This window comes from Sitophilus oryzae, unplaced genomic scaffold (genome assembly GCF_002938485.1).
Source record: "Sitophilus oryzae breed Bouriz unplaced genomic scaffold, Soryzae_2.0 scaffold_1668_pilon_pilon, whole genome shotgun sequence".
Taxonomy (NCBI): Eukaryota; Metazoa; Arthropoda; class Insecta; order Coleoptera; family Curculionidae; genus Sitophilus; species Sitophilus oryzae.
The window spans coordinates 141,642-153,827 of record NW_022146356.1 but is presented as its reverse complement, the minus strand read 5'-3'; the positions used below and the strand labels follow the sequence as shown (position 1 = coordinate 153,827).

Genomic DNA, 12,186 nt, shown 5'->3' with positions numbered 1-12,186 from the left:
TTTTTTAGTCGGTGGGAATCCGACACACCTCGGTCGCTAGAACAACAGACTGTGTGGGCGTCTGTGAAGATTTTTTTGATCATCTAACTACCCAACTACAAACTACTTTTCCAACTACAAAGAGAGTATGTAAGGGAATCTACACCATAATTGGAAAAGGTTGAATAAGCTGAAAATGATGATGATATTCATAGTTAAATTAATTGTAAAATAGAAAACAAATTTCTTGCAGTAGAGGTATATAATAAAATTATGTAAGGATTCTTGCCACTTAACTGCTAATATAGAATTAAATTTCCACCTAGAGAAGAGAGAAAGAATTAAATTTCTATATTAGCAGTTAAGTGGCAAGAATCCTTATATAATTTTATTAAATGTAAAGTTTAGTTAATATTTTTCACTTTAACACCAATGAGTAAGAATTTATGCCGTCTCCTCCATTGTTTAGTTTAGTTTACATATTATTTGAAAAACAAGTATCACAATAAAGAAACTTACATTGGCAGGCTGTTATAAAATCATTCTCCTCCTTCATCCCATCGGACTCCTTCGAACGCCCACCCAGATTTGGAGGAGGCATTCCGTACATAAGAGGAGGAAAGTGCGACTGCTTCTCCACGTTCTGCCTCATGTCACTCCCGCCTTTTCTACTATCCACTCCAGGAGGCAGAGGAAATTGGGGAGGCAAACCAGCGTACGGCAAAAACGGACGACTGGGCATCATCATATTGGGTGGCAGAAGACGGGGAACAGTCGCGGCTACTGGCTGATCGTTGATGTTCTGCTGTTGACTTGAGGGCGTATGAGCTGCTGATTCCATTGGCCCACCTGATTTCGGCTTGGAAAGGTTCAACGGCGTGTCCGGATCGCTCGGAGGAAGGGAAGGTGATGAGGGGTGTTGTTGAGGACTTCTACGTTCGCTCGAATTGACGGTTAGTTGTTGTGCACTGGACTGTTGCTGCTGGTGCTGCTGTTGTTGTTGTTGCTGTTGTTGTCTATGCTGTTGTTGAATTTGAGCTAAGTGAGCCGTTGCTGAGATCCAGTTGGGCATTTGATGCGGTGGCAACATCTTTAAAAAACAAAATTAATATACAGAGTGTTTCAAAAAATCGTGGGGAGATTCCTAACGTAAAAATAAGATTTATTTTTCATATCAACTTAGGTCCGATTGTGCTTTGTTTGGTAGCTACATGGTGTTTAAGTCTTAATAATCTTTCGATTTATTATAATTTTCTTCCAAGTAGTTTTAGTGATTCGACTGAAATTTTGAGGGTAAAAGTTACTATAAGTGCTACATATTTTAATGCTAAAAAAGTGTCGAAAAATTCATCACGGACTTGGATATGGGTGATCACTAGAATATTTTTCTAAAAAGAACATGTGCTCCACAGCCTTTCTTCTTTTGATATCAAAATTGTGTAGGCCAATTAAAATTTATCTCTTGATATTTTGTCGAATTCGGCCTCCTTGATGAGATAAACGCAATTTTATTAATCACAATTAATAAAACTAAAATAAAATGAATACATTTTATATTTTACGTTAATTTATTATGAAATATTATTATTATTAGTTATTATTACTATTAGTCCAACCTACAGCAGTTTCAAATAAAAAAGAAGGGTATGTAAGATAATTAAATAAAATCTAATTTTAAAAAGTTCAACATCCTGTAACTCTAAATTATACCCACGTTTATAAGATTTTTTTTCATACTTTTTGATGATTGACCAAAGGGTACTTATTTAAAACTTATACAAGTTAATGATATTAAAATTTTTAAAAGCTTGCTATTTAGACTTGGATCAATAATTAATGATGGATCATTCAAAAAAGGCAAATTAAAAATTTCGTGTATCTCATCAAGAACGCCAAAATCAACAAAATATCAAGAGACAACTTTTAATCGGCAATAAACTGCTTACACTATTTCGCTAACAAGAGAAGAAAACTCAGTGGCGTACATGTTTTTTTTTAGAAAAATGTACCAGTGATAACCTATATGGAGGTCCCTGGTCAATATGTCTACACTTTTTTAATTTTAAAATATGTCGTATTTATAGTAACTTTTACTCTCAAAATTTCATTCGGAACTTTAAAAGTATTTCGAAGAAAATTTTAATAAATCGAAAAAATATTAAGACTTTAACACCCTGTAATTACGAAACAAATTTTTTTTTTAAATGGAAATCATAGTTGGCCATGACTTCATAAAAAGCGCCATTTTTTAAGCTTTTTAGTGATATAAGCTATAAGATCTTTTCTTCGAAAAATTACTGAGTTATAGCCAATTCTTATCATTTTTAAATAATTTCACTTAGTTAGCCATGGAAACAAGTTCAATCGCCGATGCTCTCAGAAATGTTAAGCTGTCACATCCAAACTTTGTAAATTATAATAAACAAAAATTGTAAATATGAATTTTTCAAATGAAGAAAAGCGTGTAGGTACTCGCGCATCAATAGAGTGATTCTAACATGACTTTCAGTATGACACACCACCCCCCACCCTTCATAATGAAAGAAATTTTAAAAATTATTTATATCATAAAAGGGCCTCCTCGATCACCTGACCTATCCATTTTAGAATTTTTTATGCGGTATAGTTAACAATAAGGGTTTACAAAAGAACTTAGAATTAAGAGAGGCACTCGAAGTGGCGGTACGAGAAAAGTTTAATTAAATCGACCGGTCCTTCTGTGAGAATAAGTAGTAATTCAGTTTTAAAAAGATGGCAATTTGGCAATTCAGCTTTGAAAAGAACTCAAAACAATGGCGGGTTTTTTGAACATTTTCTAAAATAACTTAAAGTGTATGTAGTGATATTATTTTTTTAAGTTTTAGTTTGTGTAATGTAAATTGTAAAGAACCGTTTAGTAATATATTCTGACTTTTTATAAGTTATAAATCATAACAGAATAAGAATACCATGCAATCTAAGTGAAATTAGTCAAGAAAGATAAGAATTGGCTACAACTAAATTTAACTTTTCCAACATGTCTTGAAAACCGTTCTCTAAAAACGTAACATTCACCGGTCAACGTATCCTCGAAAATGTATGGCCAAGAAAGGTGGAACCAATAATCCTACACGCTTTTCTTCATTTGAAAAATTCATATTTACAAGTTTTGTTTATATTAATTTATAAAGTTTGGATGCGACAGTTTTACATTTCTCAGAGCAACGACGATTGAACTTGTTTCCATGGCTAACTAAGTGAAAATGTTTAAAAATGATAAAAATTGGCTATAACTAAATAATTTTTCGAAGAAAACATATTATAGCTTATATGGCTAAAAAGCTTAAACAATGGCGCTTTTTATGAAGTCATGGCCAACTATGGTTTCCATTTAAAAAAACATATGTTTGTGTCATATATCAAAAATGACGGGCTTTAGAAAAAAACGGAGGACACGGTCTCATTAAGGATCCATTTTCTACAACTTTTATCTGAAAACTTTTTGTCTAAAATAGCTTATAATGGAATTAGAGACAATTTTTAAAATAGCCGAAATTTGTTTTTTTCGAAATATCTAGTAAGCCATGAACTTTTTCAAAAATCTGAAAGGCGAAAACTTATGACCTCACAAAACTGCAATTCTTTTCCCATTTAACCGACTCTCTATCTCCAGTAGTTTCCGAGATAGCCATAGAGAACATCGTAGGAAACTCACCCTGTATATACGTTTTTGGAGATAATTAGCCCTTTTTAATAAAATTTAAAAGGCAATTTACTTACATGGTTTGTCAGGGGACTTTTCGCCACGACAGGCGGAATGGCGGAATTGTGCAATCCTCGAGACAATTGTTCGAAGAAAGGTAGAAACATGACATTTTGTGGTCCAACATGACCTGCTCCAGAATATTGCGCTGAGATCTGTCCCTGCAGTTCCTGTAATCTCTGCTGCTGTTGCAGCAGTTGCTCGTGCTGCCTTCTTTGGACTTCGAGCTGCTTATGCGTCTCACTAATAACTGGTGACGTACTGGCCGACTGAAAATAATAATAAAATCAATTAAAAAAAAGAACAAAAAAAAAGAAAAAAAAAGAAAGAAATTATTTTTTTTGTTTATTGAAAGCAATAATTGAGAAATTATTCGATCCTTATGATTTATAAATAAGAAAAAATATGTACATCGAACATTTATGCGGACCCATGATGATAATAGCTCTAATTAGGTGTATTTATAACCGAATGAAATGTAATAATAACACTTTATGATAATTTATTGAAATCATCAATCAGCTGTGTAATAAGCGATAATAGATGTATAATAAATTTAACGCTTTTTTTTAAATTTTATTTATGTAATTGATTGTTTTAACATACGGGTAATTAAACGCATCGTATATTCCAGTTATAAACAGCTATATTAACAATGTAAAGGTACCTTCCTATATTTCTTCCGTTTGTTGAAACTGACACTTGCGTTACGTTAACCTCGATACCAGATCACGAGGGTCACAAGAATAACCAAAAGGCAGATGACATGACCAAACAGGGCTCATCAATATCATTCATAGGCCCAGAACCCAGAAATGGGTGGGTAGCAAATCTCTCTAACAAATGTTTGGAATGGTGGAGAAATTCACCAGGACAAAAACAGGTGAAAAAATGTATAGTAGAACATTCGTCAAAATATGCGGTAGCCTGATAAGCAAAGTTAGAAAGACAGTCAAAGCTGTAGTCGGTCTACTAACAGGGCATTGTAACCTGAATAGACACCTAAAGCTAATATGATTGGCCCACGAAGCCAGGCGCAGGTTGTGTCAATCTGAAGAAGAAATGATAGAACACATTTTAGACAGCCTAGCAAATGTGCGGTTTTTTGTAGTAGGCAATGATAGGCCATTGACATAGAGCTATATGGAGTGTTCAGTCTTATTTTTCTGTCCTCTTCTGATACTTTTTAAAAAGTTTAGGATTGGGGAATATAACCTAAAAATCAGAAGATTATAGGATTGGGGAATGTAACCTAAAAATCAGAAGAGGACCGTAATAAATCTAAAAAGTTTGCAGTGGATCTGGCCGATAGCCACCTCAAAGAATCTAATCTAATCTATGAGACACTTTGCATGGTATATGCAAAATTTATCTTCTTCTTACAGTGCCATACTCTATACAGAGCGTCGCGCGTCGGCTACCTCTCGCATGTACACGTGATGTGTGTCATCAGTGTTTCACAAGTACACGGGACCTACAGTTTATCGCCGAATCCGAACGGCACTATTTGAGAGGCTGTAAACACTATTGAGAGGCAAAATTTATATCATTGTTTAAAGTTGCTTGCATATTTCGACCCCAGAAATATGTCAATGATTTTTTTTTCGTGAAGAAATGTTGAAAAATTTGAATTTTTAGAAAAAATGTACAGGGTGGGTCAAATTCGACGCTTTTAAATGGAAACACCCTTTTCTATAGGAGATAGGCGAAAACTAATATCGGTGTCTGGAGCTCAATTTTCATCAGAAACATGATGGTGAAAACCGTACATCAATATCTGTTACCGTTTCGGAGTTACGGGGTGTTTTTCAAAAATGTGCATTTTTAACAAATCGCTGTAACTTTTTTGATATGGAAAATTTTGTATTTCTATGAAAACATTTCCAAAGCACCTTTTTACGTAGAATTTAATGGTTTAAGTATAATTTTTTTAAAATTAATAATTTAAGAGTTATCAACAGAAAAATTTATTTTTTATTTGGGACACCCCCTATATTTTTAATTAACTGAAAAGAATTTAAAATTACCTTTCCAAAAATATAGCACACTTGATATTTTGTTATAATCCCCTTCGAAATACAGAATTTTTTAAAAGTTCGCCACTTCTAACTAGTAGGCTTTGGACCCCTTATTGATGATATGCCCTTAATGGAACTCGAAAACATATTTTTCCAGCAAGGCGACGCACCGCCTCTGAACGCTGAAGTTATCAGCAAATTTTTGCAGCCAATTTCAAGAATAATTGAAGAGCTAACCAAGATCCCAGCCGTTGGCCGTCGAGGCCCCCTGACATAGTGCCCATGGATCTAATCCTATGGATATATTTGCGGGAGAATAAAGGTTAATTATTCTTAAGTAAAGACCTAATTTAAGCCTTAATCTAGACAAGAATTAGAAATACTTAGCAGTTATGAGAGAGTATCTTTCACCCCCACTGAGTTAATGAATACCGCGAGAAATGTTCAAAAACTGCCCGGTCTGTCCATAACAGAAGACTGTCGATAAGTCAAACACCTGTAGCAAAATCTCATGTGTTGGTTTGCTATTTATTTTTATTGTTATTAGATATAGTTTAAATGTGTTGATGTTTTGGTTTAATATATTGTAAATTGTTATAAAATTCTGCATCTCTCATAGCAAATATTATTTTCGTTTTAATTGATGTAATTGATGCTCACAGCTAGAATTTTTTTGCATTACAGCCGGTGCCGTTCAAAGCCTACTTATTTAAAGCGGGCGAATTTTTATATACTCTATATCTCGAAGAGGAATCGAGCAAAATATCAAATATGTTATATTTTTGGAAACGTAATTTTAAATCCTTTTCAATAAATTAAAAATATACAGGGTGTCCCATATAAAAAATCAAATTTTCTGTTGATAATTCTTAAATTATTAATTTTAAAAAAATTATACTTAAACCATTAAATTCTACGTAAAAAGGTGCTTTGGAAATGTTTTCATAGAAATACAAAATTTTCCATATCAAAAAAGTTACAGCGATTTGTTAAAAATGCACATTTTTGAAAAACACCCTGTAACTCCGAAACGGTAACAGATATTGATGTACGGTTTTCACCATCATGTTTTTGACAAAAATTGAGCTCCAGACACCGATATCAGTTTTTGTCTATCTCCTATAGAAAAGGGTGTTTCCATTTAAAAGCGTCGAATTTGACCCACCCTGTACAGACACATAATAGCATTTATAGGAAAGAAAACAGAAAAAATCTAGTATTTAATTTATGTAATTTACCTTATAATTGGTTTTATTCAAAAGGTATAAATATGATAAGACCTTGGTTAGGATTTGTGTTACAATGAGATTGTTGTGAGTTTTGAAAAGTAGATTCAAAAATAGTTCTTGGAATAAGACAACTTTAGGGATGCAGTTTCGGAGAGCAACGTAGCTATGTATCTGGATTACCTGTGCAAAGATCCTGCTCTAGTGCAAAAAAATGTAAAATCAAGTCAAGTACAAAGTCTAGAGTGCAGGTTGTGGATAAGATTTCACTATGATAGTAGAGTTCACTCAGTGTCTAGAAAGAGCAGATGTTGGCCACTTATTTTTTTAAATAAGATTAATTTTGAAGAACTTAATGCAATCGAATTTTCTAAAAACCTACCTTCTTCAGAATTCTTTCTGAAAAGTATCCCTGAAAGATTCGTTTGGCAATACATTCTAAAAAGAATAAAAACTCAAATTATTCCAAGAAATGTATAGAAACGAAGAATTATTCTTTTGCATATCGATTAATTATCAAGATTCAAGATATACTAAAATATATGATTTTGAAACATTACATGTGAAAAAAGATCCAAAGCTCGCAAAGGATGTTGTTATTTATATCACTGAAATTAAGAAAAAACCAGTAAGCTGCCCCAAGTGGACCAAATTTATATCAACAATAGCCCATCAAACGGGACTAAATCAGTTTCTAAATCCGAAAATTCAGGCAATTATTATCTAGTTGCAATTTAAAATTCTACAAGTGTACAAAATTCTAGAGTCTACAATAATTGTTATAATTTACATAGATCAGTATAAAAACACTAATTCACTACAATACACCAAAACTTGATTAGCGAAACGCGCGTCCACTGCAAAAGTAAAAGTGTTTTGGTGTACCTATTGTGGCAATTAAGGTTTAATTTTGCTGTTGTAAAACCAAGGGTTCCAACCCCAATTGTAGTTTACATAGATATTAGTACATAATTATGTGTTCTCTATAATAATTACTAGGGTATGGTAGGATATTAAGATCGGCGAAAAAGAAGCTTTTTTTTAATTTCACTCAAAATTAGTTATTTGGGTCATAAATGACACAGTAGCTAGCGAAACGCGGTTTTTAATATAAGATTAGGAATAATATTTGCAACAAAATTTGTAATAACATCAAAATCAGTCAAAGTCGCAGTTTTCGAGATATTAACATATTTTAGTATGGGCCGCTATACGTGCCTCCCGGCGCCAATTTTTTTTAAAATGTGCCTCATCAAAAATTCATGGGGGTATTAAAATACCCCACTCAAGTAGTTACGTAAAAAAGGTGGCTGGGGTAACGGAAGTTTAAATATTATTGTGTTCAAGACGTTCTTCATAGTACTTTAATCAATCCGCTTCTTTTTCAAAGTCACGAGATAGACGAGTCCAATTTGAAAAAGTGGTTGTCGAGTTTGGACTGTCGTTTTTTGTCGCCATCGCTGCTGCTGTTGCGGATTTAGCTCTTCTTTGGCCATTCTTGTACTCGGCGAGACGGGTAATTAGCCGGCCAGCGGAAGTGATATATCATGCAGCAATAATAATAATGACTCGTGTACCGCGCGAGTGTCGGGCGGCAGTTTTGAGTTTTTGCTCCTTTTTCCTAAGAAGATCCTGCCAAATTACATTTGTCGCAGGATCCTGGATGCGATATCCGGTCGGGGGATGTCCTGTTCGTTTTGTTCTGACGAATTTTCCTTGAATAATGTTAGTGGAAAGGCGAGTGTGAAATTATTCACGTTTGTTTTACTAAACAAATATTTCCATTACCGGGTGCATCTCAAAAGTGGCTCACCCCTATAACTTTTTTTTTCAGTTAAATAAACGATATTTGGTATGTTAAATAACATAAATTAGGATTGATTGATGTATTCAAATGAAGACTAAAGGGAAACAACGATCTAAGTCCCATTTTCTTACTTTTGAGATAAATGATTTTGGAAACTTTAAAGACTAAAGGAAAAGAAATAATAAAATGTAGCGAATCGTAAGAGGTTTTTATCAATAGTTATATGTATAGACATTAACTGATTAACAGACAAAACAAAGAAAAATAATTTGTAGCAAATTTGTTAGATAAAATAAAACTCGTATTCGAAAATCGAATTCGAAAGCGAAAATGTCAAAAGTTGACATATGATATGGCATTCTTTTCTGAATGTCATTTTCTATCGAATAAACTAAAATAATACCGAGGTTGCCATTTAAAAATCAAAAGTTGTAGTCATTTCCGGTGAAACAGAAAGTGACCAAAATCAATTGAATACGTCAATCAACCCTAATTTATGCCATATACTAACATACCAAATCTCGTTTTCTATGTAAATATGTATACCACATTAAAAATAAAGTTGTATATTGTTAAAACAATAATTACTGTTACGCCAATGGCAAACAGACGTGTAACCACAGAGTTAATTGACAAGAGCGATCAACTCAGTAACCATCAAATCGAAGTTGGTCAAAGAATACTTAGAGAAGCTGATCAAATTAGGCAAATAAAATCAAAACAAAGTCCTACTCTGGATGCCAGCCCACCATGTAATAGAAAGCAAAGGATCTGGCTAGAAAAGGAGCGAACATTTCCCTTCAAATGGACCAAAACCGTTCTACTTCCCAAGTTAAAGCAGAATTCAAGAAACTGCATGACTCATCCGTAACCTGGAGTAAAAATCCTACAGAAATATCTAAAATGCGGTCTAAGACACTCGAAGAAGTTCCTCAGAATTTACGACCGAGATACATGAAAGAATTTCCTTGATTCAAGGAAGGGTAAACTTCGGATTGTCATGGTTTTTTTAACAGGAAACTGTGTTCTCAATGAACACATCAGAAGATTGAAGCTAAGAAACAACGGCAAATGCAGTTTTTGCGATTAAAGGGTGAAACACTAGAACATCTCATCACCGAGTGCCTCGCGGTGACCAGAGGGAAACCATTCATACCATAAACTTTGGTACGACTGATATCGAAGATGGAGCCTCCGTAAAATTGTCTCAGATACTGGCTTTGTCAAAGCCCTGAGACTGTATGATGAGTTAAGAAAGGGGGACACAATATATCTATAAGGTCCCCCTCCTAGACAGTCTACAATCTACTGTTAGGCCAATGGCAAATAGACGTGATAGGTTCGTGTAACGATAGGCTATTCATTTTCCTTATTCCTTATTATTAATTTCCAATTATTAATTAAAATAAATATTTTCTTATAAATCACGTATTCTTAATTGACGTAAATGCATAAATATGTAACTAATTAAAGTACATGATGTTCTCTTTGATTATTGTTTTAATCCCGACATATTAATACTGATACTTTATTTTATGTGAACCGGTATATTTTTATACTTTCAAGAAATGATTTACTTCACACAAAGCTTGCTCTAATTAAGAAGTAATATTTTTATGTTGCAGATTATTATAATTATTAATCACTCTGTAGGTTTGTTTTTTGGTATTACCTTATTAGTCATCAGTTTTAATCATCTGCTGATGATGCTAACATATGGTTAGCAAAAGTAAAAATGTTTTGTGTCCCCGCTTCTTCAGCTATAAATTATGATATAGTCTCAGGGTTTTGACAAAAGCCAGTATCTGAGATGCTTTTACAAAGCTTAGTTCTCCATCTCCGATATCAGTCGTACCAAAGTTTACCTATGGCATGGATGGTTGTTCTCTTGGCGCACTCAGTGGTTCGGATCGCTCTCAGGGGTCGGGTAAAGCGGGTGTGTGGCCGAAGGAAATATATAATATATTATATTTCAGAAATCTGGCTAAGGCTTGATTAAGATTTGCAGAGCTTCAGCATTTGTCATAAAATAACGAACAATTTGTCACTGTAATTACAAAACTTCAATCTATTTCTGTATTGAAACGGAATTTTAAATGATATCTTTATTTTCGATAAAATTTAGTCCAAACATAAGAAATATTTTGTTGATGTTTGACCATCAAAATCCTAAAAATAAAGAAGTTATGTAAAAATCTGCTACAATACGGATAGAGTATAATCCTTTATCTTTAATTTCCTTCTTCATTTGTGTAAACATACCTAGCCAGTTTTACATAAAACGTTAAATACGGATAATGTTACGGATGGAGTCTTCCAGGTTCTTGAGTTCCACTCTAAGTTGGTTTACACTTGGGAAGCAGAACGGTTCTGGTCTAGTTAGTGTGTTCTGGTCCAGAGTGTTCGCTCGTTTCTTTTTATCTTTTCCGAGGGGCAAGGGGAAAGACACCACCTACCTGCTGAGCCTTATCCAAGGTCAGAACTTCAATGTAAGAACATTGAGTTGACGAGTCATCAATTCGAGGGAGGAGGGTCATGGTCAGGTCCTCACAATAGGAATTGACCTCAAACCCAAGGAGGCAATAGAGAAAGAGGGACATATCCTCTATTACAGATACGGGACAACACCGGTATCAGGTCTAAGGAGAGACCAAGTTAAAGAGGTGGAGAAAATGGAGACAGATCCTCCAGCCTCCACCTCACGGGTGCCTCAGCCGGAGACAAGTTCCTCGACTGTGAAGAGCGGCACGGAGGGCCAAACTCCAACCCTGGAAGGGTGTGTACCCTCGGAGGCAGAATTGTTGTTAGAGGAGGATAGGAAATACCCTATCACCTCTACAACAGAGATATGATGGGTTAATTATAGATTGCGTGATGACTCAAGGAAGGGGCGCACAATAGATCTTTAAGGTCGCAGTGATTAACCCCCCCCTCTCTTACTCATTCTACATTCTACAATTTATCTTTTTCATTACCTTCTATTCTTTGGTAGGGTGGCACCCAGATAAGGAGGCTTTATTTTCTTTGTGTAATTTATTCAGCTTCCCTAAGCATTCTTTGACCAACTTCGAATTGAGGGTTACTGAGTGATTGCTTTTAATTCTGCTTGATTATTGGATAAGACAGGAATTTTTCTTGTTTCCATAATAATTCCTATTTAAGTTGCACGCATCTTTCGAGAGTGTAGATTTCTGCTTGAAGGATTCTGGGGTGCCCTTGATGATGCTAACATAGTTAGCGAAAGGTAAAAAAAGTAAAATGTTTTGGCGTATTGTGATGAACTAATGGCTTATTTTGCAATACAAGCCTTACACTAGCCCAATTAATCTCAAACTGTAGTTTTGCACCCATTTCTATATTATTTTAAATGTACATTCCTAAAATAAACGTAAAACAACATTGTATAGTGTCCCT

The 12,186-nt window shown here is 34.3% G+C and overlaps 1 protein-coding gene across 1 annotated transcript in view; it reads right to left on the bottom strand.

The window, feature by feature from the left end:
* The window catches only part of LOC115880960 (transcription factor Sox-6), a gene marked incomplete at its 5' end in the record, with an annotated part of 158,323 nt that overhangs the window by 8,793 nt on the left and 137,344 nt on the right, over window positions 1-12,186 (bottom strand). The window contains 2 exon segments of the mRNA XM_030898302.1: window positions 499-1,069; window positions 3,739-3,990. Of these exon segments, the coding sequence (XP_030754162.1) occupies window positions 499-1,069; window positions 3,739-3,990 (823 nt within the window).